We start from the raw sequence: 19063 nt of genomic DNA, 5'->3' as shown, positions 1-19063 counted from the left end.
GATGGCAGGCAGCTTTGACTTGCGGTCAGAGGCCGAGCAATTGCCGTACCAGGCAGTGATGCAACCAATGCTCTCAATGTTGCAGCTGTAGAACCTTTTGAGGATCTCAGGACCCATGCCAAATCTTTTTAGTTTCTGAGGGGGAATAGGCTTTGTCGTGCCCTCTTCACGACTGTCTTGGTGTGTTTGGACCATTCTAGTTTGTTGTTGATGTGGACACTGAGGAACTTGAAGCTCTCAATCTGCTCCACTATAGCCCCGTCAATGAGAATGGGGGCGTGCTCGGTCCTCCTTTTGCTGTCCACAATCATCTCAGTCTTGGTTATGTTGAGGGATAGGTTGTTATTCTGGCACCACACGGCCAGGTCTCTGACCTCCTCCTCCCTATAGGCTGTCTCGTCATTGTTGGTGATCAGGCCTACCACTGTTGTGTCGTCTGCAAACTTAATGATGGTGTTGGAGTCGTGCCTGGCCATGCAGTCGTGGGTGAACAGGGAGTACAGGAGGGGACTGAGCACGCACCGCTGGGGAGCTCCAGTGTTGAGGATCAGCGTGGCAGAAGTGTTTCAACCTACCCTCACCACCTGGGGGCGGCCCATCAGGAAGTCCAGGATCCAGTTGCAGAGGGAGGTGTTTAGTCCCAGGATCCTTAGCTCAGTGATTAGCTTTAGGAATACTATGGTGTTGAACGCTGAGCTGTAGCCAATGAATAGCATTCTCACATAAGTGTTCCTTTTGTCCAGGTGGGAAAGGGCAGTGTGGAGTGCAATAGAGATTGCATCATCTGTGGATCTGTTTGGGTGGTAAGCAAATTGGAGCGGGTCTAGAGTTTCCGGGATAATGGTGTTGATGTGAGAAATTACCAGCCTTTCAAAGCACTTCATGGCTACGGACGTGAGTGCTACGGGTCTGTAGTCATTTAGGCAGGTTGCCTTTGTGTTCTTGGGCACAGCGACTATGGTGGTCTGCTTGAAACATGATGGTATTACATAGTCAATCAGGAACATGTTGAAAATGTCAGTGAAGACACCTGCCAGTTGGTCAGCACATGCCCGGAGCACACGTCCTGGTAATCCGTTTGGCCCCACAGCCTTGTGTATGTTGACCTGTTTAAAGGTCTTACGTCGGCTACGGAGAGCGCGATTACACAGTCGTTCGGAACAGCTGATGCTCTCATGCATGCCCCAGTGTTGCTTGCCTCGAAGCGAGCATAGAAGTGATTTAGCTCGTCTGGTTCAAATATATTTAGATGGAGAAGAAATGACTCTTTTCAAATTACAAGAAAGGAAGACGTTTCTAACCAACTACGGTTTGTTTTGTGTGTCTGTTTTTGTTTCCTGAGTATGTGTATTGATGAGAGATTTATATTATGGATGGATGATTGACCCTATCAGCCTGACTGGCTGCACAGTGTGATCGAATAAAGGAACACATCCTCCAGTAATAAAATTGGCAGAAGTTCCAGTATTGTTTCTAATACAAGGTATCAAAACCGTTACCAATTAAAAGGCACAAATACCATAACTACACTCTGGGGAATTGGGTATCACTACCTTAGAATTAAGAGCAGTGAGTGAGTAGAGCTGTGAGTGAGTAAATCTAAACACTCTGGCCATGGTCAGGAAGAGGTAAAACTATAGCAAAACCATAGAGGCACTAAAATATGCACAAGAGTATTCTACCAATTCAGCTCGAATATCAAAAAAATCCAATTATGGATAAAACTGGGCAGCATTTCCCTGCTGACAGGAAATATGCGAGAGCGGATACAAATCCATTGCTTTAACTAATTCTGATTTGTTAGTTACGCTATTCTTATGATCCACATAGCATATCATTACAGCAGTATGTACCGGTAATATATGTTAGCTACCTAACGTTCGTTGGCTACTAATACATCAAACTTTCTAGTATATTAACTATATGCCATCTAACTACCCAAAGTGTATTGACTTCATTATTTACGTCATTCTTACCTAAATGGTATAGTCATTGTGTATTCTCATTGGACATTGTTAATTTGGGTGCTTCGTGAATTCACTCAGGCTATCTGCTCAGATTTCAGAGCACTCATCTGAATGTACCAGAGTGCAGAATAACTGATGAATTTACAAACGCTCAACACCCGTTGAATATGGACGTTGTCAGTAAATGTCGGGGGAAAATAACATAAAATTGAACGTAAAATTTAAATTGTTGCCAGCAGCACAGTAAGTCACCAACGCTTTTAAGAACATGGGAAAAGCCATTGGAACACAGGAGTGATGGTTGCTGATAATGGGCCTGTACGCCTATGTAGATATTCCATTAAAAATCATCCCTTTCCAGCTACAACAGTCATTTACAACATTAACAATGTCTACACTGTATTTAATTAATGGACAAAACATTTGGGACATTTCCAAGGGACCCCAAACTTTGTAACGGTAGTGTATATTAGTATGGTTTATTAGCGTAGTGTGTTGGGCCATTGGTCATTTGAAAATTGAGTGTAGAGGGGCACCACTGGCTAAATTTACGACGGGAAAGGTATTATATTTATTGGTGACACGGGCAGAATCAAAAGCGATATGACTACTACCCATGTCTTTGAACATGGGACCAGTAACAATGCCCGGATAATTTTACATTGCGATGGATCTAATTTTGGGATAATTGAATAGTTGGATAATTCTTGTGAGAATTAAAACAATCGCTAAAAGGGTGTAAATTTAAGGGGGTCTGTGTTGATACAGTATGTAGTGATTTCTTATTTGCGTAAAAAGAGACGAGGAAACTCATGCCAGACATCACCACAATAGTAAACTATTTGGTAGAGCACGGTCACAAGGCATCATATTGGAAAGTACAACCAGTGAAACAAGAGAGAACATATATTTGGGGGTTTTGATTTTGGGAATCACAAAGCACATTACACCTGATCGAGTAGGAACAATGTGTTTTTTTTGGCACAAACATACACTCCTCGCAGACTCAGGAAAACCCTAGAGGTTTTAATCTTGTGAGACACTATTCTGTCTTCCTCTAAAATAGATTTATGGAATTGAGAAAAGTGAGGAGGGATCACGAGTAGGGTTGCACATTTTGTGGAATATTCAGAGGTGGAAACTTTCCATGGGAATTAACAGGAATATATGGAAATTAATATTAATACCATTTAAATGCAGATGTTTTTTTGCATTGGATATATTTACAATAGCATATGGAGACAGAAACATAAACCTATCACCTTATCATAAGTAGACATAAACGCAAATGATTAAATCCTTCCAATAGAAAAAAAATAAAATGAGTTACGAATTGAACTTTAATTAAATTAGTTACGATTTGAACTTTAATTCAATTAGTTACGGTTTAAACTTAGTTAGTTAACCTCACTAGGGTATGTGGGATGCTAGCGTCCCACCTGGCCAACATCCAGTGAGATTGCAGAGCGCCAAATTCAAATAAAAATACAGAAAACATACAAGTATTTTACATAGGTTTAAATATGAACTTCTTGTGAATCTAACCATGGTGTCAGATTTCAAAAATGCTTTACGGCAAAAGCATACCTTAAGACTATTTGAGAACATCGCCCAGCAGACAAATCATTACAAATAGTAACCAGCCAAGTAGGAGAGTTACACAAGTCAGAAATCAGTAATCCACAGGCTCAAACGCAGTCACAACAGGCAGACAAAAACATCTAAATTGTATCCGTGAAGTTCATAGAAACATGTCAAACGATGTTTATAATCAATCCTCAGGTTGTTATTAGCCTAAATAATCGATAATATTTCACCCGGACAATAACGTCGTGAATATGAAAGGTAAACAAGAAAGGCACTCTCGGCCGCACGCATGAAAAAGCTCTGTGACATGGCAGGGTCCACTCATTCAGACTGCTCTTACTCCCTCATTTTTCAGAATACAAGCCTGAAACAATTTCTAAAGACTGTTGACATCTAGTGGAAGGCATAGGAACTGCAATTTGAGTCCTAAGTCAATGGATACTGACTAATGGCATTGAATACAAAACCCCCAAAAAAATCCTACTTCCTGAATGGATCTTTCTCAGGTTTTCGCCTGCCAAATCAGTTCTGTTATACTCACAGACATTATTTTAACAATTTTGGAAACTTTAGTGTTTTCTATCAAAATCTACCAATTATATGCATATCATATCTTCTGGGCCCGAGTAGTAGGCAGTTTAATTTTGGCAAGCTTTTCATCCAAAATTCCGAATGCTGCCCCCTATCCTAGAAAAGTTAACTCTTCACATGGGATGATTTTCACTGAACAACAAAAGAAAGGGAATATTGAATGATCCCCAATGATCCATTGTATCTCCCAAAAACATTTTCAACATGCATCTGAAAAATGATAGTCTAGAAACTAAAGCTTGGTTGTCTTCCTCTCAGGCTTCCATGTCTTCTCCCTAAATCTCCTCAATGTCCAACTCTTGAACATCAGACACGGAGGCCTCATCTTTACTGTCACGTTCCAACCTTGTTGAGGACAGCTCGTTGTCAGGCTCAAAAAGCCTCAAATTTGCCCGGATGGCCACCAATTTTTCAAACGTTGTATTGGTCAGCCTGTTGAGTGCTTTGGTGTGTGTGTTCCCAAACAAGGACCAGTTGCGCTCTGAGGCGGCCGATGGTGGGATTTGGAGGATGATGGAGGCAACAGGGGAAAGAGCCTCAGATCCACAAAGTCCCTTCCAACAGGTGGCTGATGAGATATATTGGCATGACTGCCATATTGCATCTCCATCTCAAAGCCTTGCTTGGAAGTGTACTTCGCCAAACTGCCTCATCCAGGTCAAGGTGGCGAGACACAGTAGTGATGACACCATAGGCCTTGTTGATCTCTGCACCAGACAGGATGCTCTTGCCAGCATACTTGGGGTCCAACATGTACACTGCAGCGTGTATGCGCTTCAGGCAGAAGTCTTCACGCCTTTTGACGTATTTCGGAAATGCAGTTTCCTCTGCTTGGAGCAACAGTGAAGTGGGCAGGGCAGTATGGATTTCTTCTCTTACATCTGCAAGCAGAGTCTGAAAATCAGACAGGATGGCATTGTCTCAATTTGTGAAATGGCTACTGCTATAGGTTTCAGGAGTTTCAGGCTGCTTACCACTCTCTCCCAAAATACATCATCCAGGAGGATGCTCTTGATGGGCTGTCCATATCAGCAGACTGTGATATGGTAATTTCTTGGAGACTCCTTCCCCTCCAGGAGACTGTCAAACATGACGTCAACATCACCCCAACAGGTGTTGCTGGGCAGCTTCAATGTGGTGCTCTTATTCTCACTTTGCTTGGTAAGGTAGATTGCTGCTATAACTTGATGACCCTTCACATACCTAACTATTTCCTTGGCTCTCTTGTAGAGTGTATCCATTGTTTTCAGTGCCATGATATCCTTGAGGAGCAGATGCAATGCATGAGCAGCACAGCCAATGTGATGTGAGGGTAGGACTCCTTCACTTTAGACCAAGCAGCCTTCATGTTCGCAGCATTGTCTGTCACCAGTGCAAATAACTTCTGTGGTCCAAGGTCATTGATGACTGCTTTCAGCTCATCTGCTGGCCGGTGTGTCTGTTGTCCCTTGTGTCTGTGCTCTTGTTGATTTTCTTGACCTTCACTTGAACTCTGCATCCAGAAAATGAGTAGATAAAGCATGTCTGGCTGGAGGGGTGTATGCTGGGCGAAAAACATTCAGAAATCTCTTCCAATACACATTGCCTGTGAGCATCAGAGGTGAACCAGTTGCATACACAGCTCGAGCAAGACATTCATCAGCATTTCTCGGACTACGTTCCTCCATTGAGTCAAAACACTTCTGATTCCAGGAGGACCATGAGCTGTTGCTATCGATAAGGTGTCGGATTCATAATTTTCACCTCAAATAGAAGTAGATGGACTTTTGACAGAGGTTTCTTGTTGTGGGCGCTGAGGGAACTTTATGCACTTGGCTAGATGATTCTGCATCTTTGTTGCATTCTTCACATATGCTATGGCACAGTATTTGCAAATGTACACAGCTTTTCTGTGTACAGCTGCAGTGAAATGTCTCCACACATCAGATAGTGCCCGTTGCATTTTACTGGAAAGATGAGAAAATGAATTAAAAAAAACAAATACAATTCCATGTACAGATGTACACTGCTCAAAAAAATAAAGGGAACACTTAAACAACTCAATGTAACTCCAAGTCAATCACACTTCTGTGAAATCAAACTGTCCACTTAGGAAGCAACACTGATTGACAATAAATTTCACATTCTGTTGTGCAAATGGAATAGACAACAGGTGGAAATTATAGGCAATTAGCAAGACACCCCCAATAAAGGAGTGGTTCTGCAGGTGGTGACCACAGACCACTTCTCATTTCCTATGCTTCCTGGATGATGTTTTGGTCACTTTTGAATGCTGGCGGTGCTTTCACTCTAGTGGTAGTATGAGACGGAGTCTACAACCCACACAAGTGGCTCAGGTAGTGCAGCTCATCCAGGATGGCACATCAATGCGAGATGTGGCAGGAAGGTTTGCTGTGTCTGTCAGCGTAGTGTCCAGAGCATGGAGGTGCTACCAGGAGACTGGAGGAGGCCGAAGGAGGGCAACAACCCAGCAGCAGGACCGCTACCTCCGCCTTTGTGCAGTGCAAGGAGGAGCAGGAGGCGCACTGCCAGAGCCCTGCAAAATGACCTCCAGCAGGCGGAGGTGTCTGCTCAAACGGTCAGAAACAGACTCCATGAGGGTGGTATGAGGGCCCGACGTCCACAGGTGGGGGTTGTGCTTACAGCCCAACACCGTGCAGGACGTTTGGTATTTGCAAGCAGGTTCACACTGAGCACATGTGACAGACGTGACAGAGTCTGGAAACGCTGTGGAGAAGGTTCTGCTGCCTGCAACATCCTCCAGCATGACCGGTTTGGCGGTGGGTCAGTGATGGTGTGGGGTGGCATTTCTTTGGGGGGCCGCACAGCCCTCCATGTGCTCGCCAGAGGTAGCCTGACTGCCAATAAGTACCAAGATGAGATCCTCAGACCCCTTGTGAGACCATATGCTGGTGCGGTTGGCCCTGGGTTCCTCCTAATGCAAGACAATGCTAGACCTCATGAAGCTGGAGTGTGTCAGCAGTTCCTGCAAGAGGAAGGCATTGATGCTATGGACTGGCCCGTCCGTTCCCCAGACCTGAATCCAATTGAGCACATCTGGGACATCATGTCTCGCTCCATCCACCAACGCAACGTTGCACCACAGACTGTCCAGGAGTTGGCGGATGCTTTAGTCCAGGTCTGGGAGGAGATCCCTCAGGAGACCATCTGCCACCTCATCAGGAGCATGCCCAGGCGTTGTAGGGAGGTCATACAGGCACGTGGAGGCCACACACACTACTGAGCCTCATTTTGACTTGTTTTAAGGACATTACATCAAAGTTGGATCAGCCTGTAGTGTGGTTTTCCACTTTAATTTTGAATGTGACTCCAAATCCAGACCTCCATGGGTTGATAAATTTGATTTCCATTGATAATTTTTTGTGATTTTGTTGTCAGCACATTCAACTATGTAAAGAAAAAAGTATTTAATAAGAATATTTCATTCATTCAGATCTAGGATGTGTTATTTTAGTGTTCTCTTTATTTTTTTGAGCAGTGTAGTTAAGCAGTTAGATAAATGTTTTATCTTACAAAGGAGTTATTTAAACCTGAAACGTATTCAAACAGGTGAAGTAACACTCAGTTAGCAGGCTCAAGCAAGCTAAAAATCCACATGGTAGAAAAAACTAACAAGCAGAAATTGTTAACAAGTTAGAAATGATTTAAACACACTTTGCTGTAGGCTACTATTTACTAGTTAACAAAAAAATAATGTATGTCATATAAAATATATTCACCCCATCCAGTATTGTAATCAAAACTTACCAGAAAGCATGTAGTCCTTGGCTCAGACAGTATAGTAGTTTGGGCTCAATAGCATCTCATTAGTGTGCAAGATCTTGACAATCAGCTGACCATGTGATGGAAGAATGCACTGTGCATGCAGAGGGTTGCAATTCCATTGAATTGGGGATAGTTTAACCAAAACATCCCACAAGACCTAGCATTGCCTTGTGTATCCCATAAAAAAGTTCACTGTTATAAGCTAACTTTTTCTATGAATTTAAGCAAAATTCCCCAAATTCCTGGGCTTAACTCCCATGGAAAATGTCTGACACTTTGCAACCCTAGTCACGAGTAATTAAAGTGGCCTCCCTGTGAATAGAAGTTATCATGTTTGTTTTGACTGTAATTTCAAACCTTTTGTTCACCTGGTAAAGTAAATGTTAGACAGAAAGATAGAGGTAGAGTATGATGGTGATTGAGAGGGCTTCTGAGTTAAAGGGAACAGAGATGTGTAGACTAGTGAAGGTAACAAAGGGAATGGGAAGTAAGAATTTGAATTGTTTGGACTGATTAAGATTGACCAAAGTGAAAGGCCAGCATCCTGGGGTTGCCTCTTCACTGTTGACGTTGAGACTGGTGTTTTGCGGGTACGATTTAATGAAGATGCCAGTTGAGGACTTGTGAGGCGTCTTGGCATTCTCTCAACCAGCTTCATGAGGTAGACACCTGGAATCCATTTCAATTAACAGGTGTGAAATTTCTTTCCTTAATGCGTTTGAGCCAATCAGTTGCGTTGTGACAAGGTAGGCTTGGTTTGTAGAAGATAGCGCTATTGGTAAAAGACCAAGTCCATATTATGGCAAGAACAGCTCAAATAAGCAAAGTGAAATGGCAGTCCATCATTATATTAAGAAATTAAGGTCAGTGAATCGAGAAAATGTCAGGAACTTTTAAAGTTTCTTCAAGTGCAGTCGCAAAAACCATTAAGCTCTATGATGAAACTGGCTCTCATGAGGACTGCCACAGGCAAGGAAGACCTAGAGTTACCTCTGCTGCAGAGGACAAGTTCATTTGAGTTACCAGCCTCAGAAATTGCATCCCAAATAAATGCTTCACAGGGTTCAAGAAACAGACATCTCAAGAGCAACTGTTCAGAGGAGACTGCGGGAATCAGGCCTTCATGGTCGAAAGAAACAACTACTAAAGGACACCAATAATAAGAAGAGACTTATTTGGGCCAATAAACATAAGCAATGGAGATTAGATCAGTGGAAATCTGTCCTTTGGTCTGATGAGTCCAAATTTCAGATTTTTGGTTCCAACTGCCGTGTCTTTGTGAGATGCAGAGTAGGTGGACGGATGATCTCCACGTGTGCGCTTCCCACCGTGAAGCATGGAGGTGTGAAGGTGTTTTGCTGGTGACACGGTCAGTCACCAGGATGGCTACCACAGCATTCTGCAGCGATACATCATCCCATCTGGTTTGCGCTTAGTGGGACGATCATTTGTTTTTCAACAGGACAATGACCCAAAACACACCTCCAGGCTGTGTAAGGGCTATTTGACCAAAAAGGAGAGTGATGGAGTGCTGTATCAGATGACCTGGCCTCCACAATCACCCGACCTGAACCCAATTGAGATGGGTTGGGATGAGTTAGCTCGCAGACCGAAGGAAAAGCAGCCAACAACTTTTTTATTTTATTTTTTATTTTACCTTTATTTAACTAGGCAAGTCAGTTAAGAACAAATTCTTATTTTCAATGACGGCCTAGGAACAGTGCCTGTTCAGGGGCAGAACGACAGATTTGTACCTTGTCAGCTCGGGGGTTTGAACTTGCTACCCTGGGCTACCCTGCCGCCCCAGTGCTTAGCATATGTGGGAACTCCTTCAAGACTGTTGGAAAAGCATTCCTCATGAAGCTGGTTGAGAGAATGTCAAGAGTGTGCAAACTTGTCATCAAGGCAAAAGGTGGCTACTTTGAAGAATCTCAAATATAAAATATATTTTGATTGTTTAACACTTTTCTGGTTACTACATGATTCCATATGTGTTATTTCATAGTTGTGATGTCTTCACTATTATTCTACAATGTAGAAAATTGTACAAATAAAGAAAAACCCTTGAATGAGTAGGTGTGTCCAAACTTTTGACTGGTACTCTATATATGTTTTGCTATTCAAATAGTTATCACTGCCATTTAGCTGCCCAATAACCATTATCCAAAATGCCAAAATCATCACAGCCCTGAGAACTCCTCTCTCATCCTTTTCTAAACCTATTTGAACTTAATATAACTAGTAGGTCTCTGACATTAATGTTGATCTGACTCTGTTCAGCACGGGCCTAGTCTGTGTCTGTGGTGTGTGTATGTACTCACATGGGGGGAGACCGTGTTGATCATGGGGGCTGTGGCAGTGAAGGGACTAGGAGGAGCTAGGGAGGCCATCGGCTGTTGCAACTCAGAGTTAGCTCCACTCATAGGGGCAGGTCCCACCCCTGACGACACGTCACAACTGGAGAACGCACCTACAAGGAGATACATCACCATAACTTTAATTATCATCATCATTCTGTTTCATAATCATGAAAATAAACTAATCTTCATTGTCTCGTGTTTATATGAGTTGCGTGCAGTACAGTAGTGAGTGTGTGCATGGTACCATGAACGAGTGGGCTGGACCAAATCAACAACAAACACATTCTCACACATGCACCCTGTATACCAGGGATAGGCAACTAGATTAAGCCGCAGGCTGGTTTTTGTCAGAGTAGATAGTTAGGGGGCCGGAACAAAATATTAATAATTTGTACACTGCAAATTGATCACAACTTAGGTGAAAAAAAAGTGACTGCCTTTGAAAATAACTAATTTCATACCTAAAGTAGATTGAGACAATCATGTCTCTTTTTATGCGTGTGAACACATGGGAACAGATTTCCTAAATAAAAAATTGTCTTTAGCTGAAAACTAAAAACTATGGGCCGAATTTGGCCTGTTGCCGACCCCTGCTGTAGACAAACACACAACTACATATTAAAAACACACAGTGGATGGAGACCTGTCCTGCCACTGACCCAGAATAACAAGCAGAAATCTGATGACTCACACATTGTTCTATAACACACATACACACAGCTTTTCATACTGGGGGAAAGGGGGGTGGGGGCTCCATTCATATTCATGTACCTCCCCCATCACATGCCCTCTCTGTTAAGTTGTTGCTGCTGCTGTTTTATTGATTTCACACACACACACACACACACACACACACACACACACACACTTAACCGGTATAAACTCTGCCCCTGCCCCTTAGTGACCCCTAGGGAGGGGGGAGTAGGAGTGAGAGGCCCCCCTCACCCCACAAAAGGCTGAATGGCTGTGGGCAGCACATATTCACTAGAGGAACAAGAGTGCTTTGTGCATGAGAGTGCAAGATGGAGAACGAAGGAAAACGAGAGATCATGTACTGCAGAAACTCCAAGACTACTCCTCAGGTCATACAAACACAATAGAACACATCTCCTAACCTACACAATATTGTTGGAAAGACAATCCACAATTACCAGATATTAATGTTAAAATCAGACTAAACTGACTAAATTACACAACTTAATCTGATGCCATCATAAATTATATACAAATCTAACATTAGTAATAAGCCAGTCTTGTAATTAAAAAATTAAAAATGGTGTAGAGATTGCTACCCTTACCCTTTTGCTACACCTAGCCTACATATATCCATATCCCAAAGCTAGCCTCCATTTACCACTGGGCCAATACATCAAAGGTGGGGTTACATTTATCATGTCAACACAGGAATACATGTAGTGAATATGCTTTTATGGACCCTAGTTCATTATCAACAACACAGAATAAAGGATGGATGGGTGTGTGTTCACGTTTTACTATACTTGTGAGTATACACAAGTAGGCTCCTTAACAGCTTCTACCCCCAAGCCATAAGACTGCTGAACAATTAATCAAAATGGCCACCGGACTATCTACATTGACCCCCACATTTCATTTGTACGCTGCTGCTAATCGCTGTTTATTATCTATGCATAGTCACTTTACCCCTACCTACATGTACAAATTACCTCGACTAACCTGTACCCCTGCACATTGACTCGGTACCGGTACCCCCTGTATATAGCCTCGTTGTTATTTTATTGTGTTACTTTTGATTATTTTTTACTTTGGTCTACATGGTAAATATTTTCTTAAATCTTCTTGAACTGAACTGTTGGTTAAGGGCTTGTAAGTATGCATTTCACAGTAAGGTCTACACGTTGTATTCGGTGCATGTGACAAATAAAGTTTGATTTGAGTACCAGAATTCCTCACGAGAATAGTAACACAACTATTTTGCCGGTCCTCACTTGTTAAAAAACAATTTTAGGCTTAGGGGCTAGGTTTAGGAGTTAGGGTTAAGGAGAACAGTCCTCACAAGTATAGTAAGACATAGCTCTGTGTGAGTGTGGACCAGCCCTATTAGCTCAGCTGCATTGGCGTAGGACTGTCCAATCGGGAATCAATCAAAGTGATCAATAAGGACTTAACAACATCACCTTTCCTCACCCCCTCCATATATCCCCCCTGGAAACCCCTCAACCCCTAGTAACCCCCTCAAGCCAGGGACCCAACACGTCTCAGCCTCCAATAACATATGTGTGTGTGTGTGTCAGGGTTAGCGTTAGGAAAATACAGCGCCAGACAACGTGAGAAATTTACCGGACCCATATGCATTGGGTACACATAATCCATTAGGGCTTCCACCCACGGTGATCAAAATGACAGAAATCACATGTAGATTATGAAAATGCATCTTAACTTCTTGATGACAGGGGGGCAGTATTGAGTAGCTTGGATGAATAAGGTGCCCAGAGTAAACTGCCTGCTACTCTGTCCCAGATGCGAATATATGCATATTATTAGTATTATTGGATAGAAAACACTCTGAAGTTTCTAAAACTGTTTGAATGATGTCTGAGTATAACAGAACTCATATGGCAGGCGAAAACCTGAGACAAATCCAACCAGGAAGTGGGAAATCTGAGTTTTGTAGTTTAATTTAAGTGATTTTATGTTTCTACAAACTGCAATGGAACTCTTTTGACTTTCCTCTGGATTTTGCACTCTCACATTGTGCCTTTGGAATAGTGAACTAAACGAGCAAACAAAACAGAGGTATTTGGACATAGATATGGACGTAATCGTACAAAACAAACATTCCTTGTGGGAGTCCTGGGAGTGCATTCCAACGAAGATCAGCAAAGGTAAGTGAAGATTTATAATTCTATTTATGACTTTTGTTGACTCCACAATTTGGCGGGTAACTGTTTGGCTTGCTTTTGTGGCTGGATGCTGTTCTCAGATTATTGAATATTGTGCTTTTTCCATAAAGCTTTTTTGAAATCTGACACAGCGGTTGCATTAAGAACAAGTTTATCTTTAATTCTATGTAAAACATGTATCTTTCATCAAAGTTTATGATGAGTATTTATGTTATTTGATGTGGCTCTCTGCAATTTCTCTGGATGTTTTGGAGGCATTTCTGAACATGGCACCAATGTAAACTGAGGTTTTTGGATATAAATATGAACTTGATCGAACAAAACATACATGTATTGTGTAACATTGAGTCCTGAGAGTGTCATCTGATGAAGATCATCAAAGGTTAGTGATTCATTTTATCTATATTTCTGCTTTTTGTGACACCTCTCTTTGGTTGGAAAATGGCTGAATGCTTTCTGTGACTAGTTGCTGACCTGATATGTTCTGCTTTCGCCGAAAAGCCTTTTTGAAATCGGACACTGTGGTTGGATTAACGAGAAGTGTATATTTAAAATGGTGTAAAATACTTGTATGGTTGAGGAATTTTAATTATGAGATTTCTGTTGTTTTGGATTTGGCGCCCTGCAATTTCACTGGCTGTTGGCGAGGTGGGACGCTAGCATCCAGAACGATCCCAGAGAGGTTAACAGAACATGCAACTAATGTAATGAAGCAGCCAATAAAACATCATTTTGAAACATGTGCCAAAATGCAATGTGGGAAAACTCCATTCTGAATAGCGCACCTGGGAAAACTCCATTCTGAATAGCGCACCTGGGAAAACACATCATTCTAAACAGTGCACCTGATAAATGTTAATCTCTGTCATATATGGAACTAGATGCAACAACTAGGACGGGTTGCTAATATGACTAGGATTCTGCCTGTGGCTTCTGGACAATAAAAGAAAGTTGATATCAGGGCATACAATTAACACCCGCCAAAATTGGGTAGATTTAGGCATTGGCGAGCAAGAATGTCTATTTCACCAGTCACTTTGGCGCATGGTCAATTTGCAGGGCTCTACAGTGCGAGCATTTCATTCGCAAATAAAGATTGTCAAAAGTCAAGCATAAGCACATTAGAGTTAGAAAAATACTGCAGTAGCTTTATTTCTGCTGTTTTGTTTCATAGCTGCTAATTGCACAAATAAATTATAATCCTATATCCCACCTCGCACAACAACACTGCCTGGCAGGGGAGCTGAGCTCACTGAGTGAAGTGCTGATAAATTCATTTGTGGAGGCGCTGTGCACAGGCATAAAAGTTGGTCTAATTTGACTTTGTCCTTGTGTTTCTTGGCTATTTACATTGTTTTGTTCACAACCTCGGTTGTTTTTCAAAATGATAGTTTGAGTCTGCTGCTTCAACTGATAGCGAAGAGATGCCCTAGTCAGATCCCAAATCTCTCACATATCGCCCCGTTACCACGGTAACCTCCCACCCTTAAAGGTGCTGTTGAACATTTTGGCTCTGATATTTTGATTAAAAGACTGAGGTCACAAAAAATGTAATGATTCAACAATATACCACATTACTTCTTACTAATACATGTCTTGTTATAGAAACATTACAAAGCATGGTAATCTGTTTTATTTATTATTTGTTTTGTTAAAAGTAATTATGGCAAACAAATATTTGGGCTGGTAGATTTTTTTTTCATCTACCTGCCACAGTGACTGGTGGGCCAAAAAGTAAATTTTAGGCCCTGGTTGATGAAAAAAAAATAGAACAGGAGCGAAATAGTGTTCGGGAAGTAAATGCAAATAGGGAAGTAAATGGAAAAACTTATGCCAAAATTATATAATTACTCCTGTCTATACAGAAAGAAAGAAAATACTTCACCAGAAAGCATAACAGCCAGAGAGGAATCGAGGATCATTCGTTTCTTGTAAATTATTGAGCTGCGATTGTAACTGAAAAGCATAAAACGTGTGAAGGTAATGTGTCTTGAGTATAATTTAAAATGTTGAGAGAAGAACGGGAAGGGAAGGGTGTGTCGAAGATATAGGCGATTCTCTCCAGAATGGCTCAGCTGTCTCCCGCCAATTCTTGCCCATTCATTGTTTCATTGTGTGAATTGTTTGCCCTTTCATACATTTATTTTTACATCAATTCCCCTTTACATGTCACCAGTAGTAAATGTAACATTAATTCCCATTATTTGGTTACATTCATTTCTGTTAATGCAAGTATTAGTGAGTAATTTACCTTTCTCATTCTTGGAGTGGAACGCTGTTTGCAGAGTTCACAACCTGCTACACTTAAGATAAACAAGTTTTGGTTTATTTCATAACAATCATTTTACGAGATGTCCATTTTTTCATGCTTAATGTGAGAAATTAGCATGCGTCTGGTTTCTCTGTGCTGATAATGTTGAATGAGTGCTAGCGCTTGAGCACTGGCCTCACAGTCTATTTAAATTTTTATGATTAACCACATGACAATGATTTTGAGAAACTAAAACATTATTGAAATGAAACTGTTCCACAACAATGCGAATATAAAAATCATAACTGGCACAAAAAAACTGTACAAATGGTAGGATCAATTTTAAGCTTCCCCAACATGTAACTCACGTGCTGCCTATGAATAATTGCCTCCACGTTTCCATGGTCGGAGTTTGCCTATAGGCTACTTTGAAGCAAGGTAAGACATGCTTCATAATATGAAAAAAAAAAGAAAGAAATAGAAATAAGGACAACAGAAGAAAGTAAGAAGCTATAAACAGGGTCAGTTCCAATACCAGATTTACAATGTGCAGGGATTTTGGAGTGATAAGAGGTAGATAAGTATATGGATAAGGTGAATAGGCATCAGGATGTATGATAAACAGAGTAGCAACAGCGTAAATTAAGACTGTATGTGAGTGTCAGTGTGTGTGAGTGTGTAAAGTCCTGAGTGTGCAGAGATAAATACAAGGGTCAACTTTGATAGTCCGTGTAGCCATTTTGTTATCTATTTAGCAGTCTTATGGCTTGGGGATAGAAACGGTTGTGTCAGACTTGATCCACCGGTACCACATTCCGTGCGGAAGAAGAGAGAATAGTCTATAGCTTGGGTGGCTGGAGTCCTTAACAATTTTCCGGACCTTCCTTTCACACCGCCTGATAGAGGTCCTGGATTGCAGGGAGCTCGGCCCAGTGATGTACTTAACTGTCTGCATCACCCTCTGTAGCGCCATGTGATCGAAGGGGGTGCTGTTGCCATACCAAGCAGTGATGCAGCTAGTCAAAATGCTCTCAATGGTGCAGCTGCAGAACCTTTGAGGATTTGAGGCCCCATGCCAAACGTATTCAACCTTCTGAGGGGGAAGAGGCGCTGTCAAGCGCTGTCTGCCAGATCATCTAGTCCTCTGGTTTCACGCACGGTATGGTGTTGTTATTGTTGAAGGGTGCATAAAATGTGTAGAATTTGTCTGGTAGAGAAGGTCTGGGTCTTATTTTGTAATCCGTAATGGACTGTAGCCCCTGCCACATGGGATGGGCGTCGGCGCCTGCGTAAATATGACTCCACTTTATTCCAATATTGTCCTTTTGCCCGTTTGATGACTCTGCAGAGGTCGTAGCCAACTTCCTGTACTTGTTCCTATTCTGAGCTGTAGCATCAGGGCTGTCTGTGATGGCCCAGTGTGCGGTAGCCCTGTCCTTTACCGTAGCACCAACCTCGGCCTTAATCCAGGGCTTTTAATTGGGGAAGCAGCAAACCTTCACGGTGGGGTCAACGTCACCGATGCATTTCGTTATGAAGCCGGTGAAGGAGGTGGTTAGCACATCGATGTTATCAGCGGAGTCTTGGAACATATTCCAATCAGAGCTAGCAAACCGACCCCTGTAGCATAATCTCTGATTAATTTCTTAATGGCACTGGTGCTTCCCGTTTGAGCTTCTGCTTGTAAACAGGAAGCAGGAGTACGGAGTCATGATCTGATTTGCAGAATGGTGGAAAAGGTTGTAAGCTTGCTTGAGAGGCAAAGGAGACTTGTTGATGGAAGTTTGGAAATTAGTCTAAATGATGACAAACTAAAATCGGCGTCAATATTACCACTGTGCTCGAGTCAGAACACAAATTGTTGTTGATGTAGAGGCACACGCCTCCCCTTCCTCTACTGTCCTGTCCACTCGGTACATGAAGAATCCATCCAGTTGGATAGCCATTGTCCAAAAGCCATGCTTCAGAAAAGCAGAGAATATTGCAGTTTAGAGAGTCCCGTTGGTAGCAAATCCACGTTCGAACGTCATCCATCTTATTATCAAGTGACCAATAGAATGGAGGGAAGAGGTGGCCGGTTTTCCCTTCGCCTTAATCCTGGCAGGATTCCCCATTTCTTGCCACAAATGCCAGCATTTCCTCTTGGATACCCCGACAATTGGGTCAGAATTACAGAAAGAGCCCAGGGCAGATGAGTCAGTCGGAATTGGGGTAACTGCTGATCTTATGTTCAAAAGTTCCTGTCGGTTATAAGAAATGATAGAAGATACATTTTGTGAATATAAAGTACAAATAAACGCCAAAATAATCACCAAATAGCAAAGTTGGGTCAGAGCTTGCAGTTTAAATTACCAGATGAGAAATAAAAAATAGCTATTTTTTAAATCATGCACCAAACTGTTTTTTTAACGCGATTGCATTTAGAATGGTTGCGCAATGAATGGGTTCATAAAAGCATATGTTTTACTCTTTAAGAGAAATCCAGCTCAAAATTGTCTCTGTATGCTGTGCGTGTGATAGTTGTGTTGGAAAAATAAAATGCATGATGACTAACGACTATACACAGGCCAATTTAATTCCACAAAATTATACACATTAACCTAGAGACCGATAAGCATGATGGTGAAATGTATTAGCATCAACTGGTATTTCAATTTTTTTCTTACGGTCATTTTGGCCGCAGCAGTTCTACTTAACGGCTTAAACATTTTTTTGCCAGCTAATGGAAACCCTGATGTGTGTGTGGTTGTCTCCAGTCATCAGGTCTCTCCAGGAGAGATGTATGCAGGTTTAGAGAGGGTTAAGCAAGCGGGAATACTACTACACTGATCCGCAGCCAACATCAGATCAGACGGCTGGAGTCCTGCAAAACATGAAGACCACTTTAACCCAAGCTGCCCTCCCGATGACATTAACCAGCACTGATTAACCTCAACCCACACACCCTCTCTGTACTATCAAACATTAACTCAGCCCAAATCTAACCCCCATTTCACCCCCATCCATCAAACACTCACATTCACACACACAATCATTGAATTAAAACAAAAGAGAGTATGCCTATAGTGAGAAGCCTTCAAGGCAGGGTTCCAGACTGTGACCACTAAGCCACATTTTGAGACCCTGTGACTTGGCTGTGCAATTTTAAAAAATGTGTTGGTCGCATGGTGCGGGCTTCACATTCATTCACCTCACTCAAAACATCCTAATTTTTAGGAGACTAAAATCATGATTTGGTCACACAGTGAAGTACATCACCCTCATGATTCCTGTAATGAAAGAGTCTTCCTGACTGTCCCTGTCTCGCTGGGGCCTGCTGCTGTGTTGAGCGCGCCACTCTCTCCTTTCCCGAGAGGAAGAAGTGTTCTGATTGTATAAAAATAAAAAAATCATCCAATTGCTGGGAACACACTGCTATCTTGTTGTCACAGATGGAGAGAGGATGATTTCAGTTTCTGTAGATATACTTATTTCTCAACTCAAATATGAGCTCAATAGCAACTAATCAAAACAAATTTGATTTGTTACATTATTCGTAAAAAACAGGTGTAGACTAACAGTGAAATACTTACTAGCGGGCCCTTCCCAACAATGCAGAGTAAAAAAGAGAAATAACACGAGGAACAAATACAATAAATA

General features: G+C 41.9%; 1 protein-coding gene across 13 annotated transcripts in view; it reads right to left on the bottom strand.

Annotated features, from left to right (window-relative positions):
• The window catches only part of mllt10 (MLLT10 histone lysine methyltransferase DOT1L cofactor), an 80040-nt gene that overhangs the window by 11118 nt on the left and 49859 nt on the right, over positions 1 to 19063 (bottom strand). For all 13 annotated transcript variants that reach the window (XM_090189626.1, XM_090189621.1, XM_090189623.1 and 10 more), the window contains one exon: positions 10253 to 10401. In XM_090189626.1, the coding sequence (XP_090045752.1) occupies positions 10253 to 10401 (149 nt within the window). The remainder of the gene's footprint in view (positions 1 to 10252; positions 10402 to 19063) is intronic.

This window comes from Oncorhynchus mykiss, chromosome 11 (genome assembly GCF_057628025.1).
Source record: "Oncorhynchus mykiss isolate SJ-2025 chromosome 11, ASM5762802v1, whole genome shotgun sequence".
Classification (NCBI taxonomy): domain Eukaryota; kingdom Metazoa; phylum Chordata; class Actinopteri; order Salmoniformes; family Salmonidae; genus Oncorhynchus; species Oncorhynchus mykiss.
The sequence above is the reverse complement of the archived record's forward strand: the minus strand, read 5'-3'. Positions and strand labels throughout refer to the sequence as shown.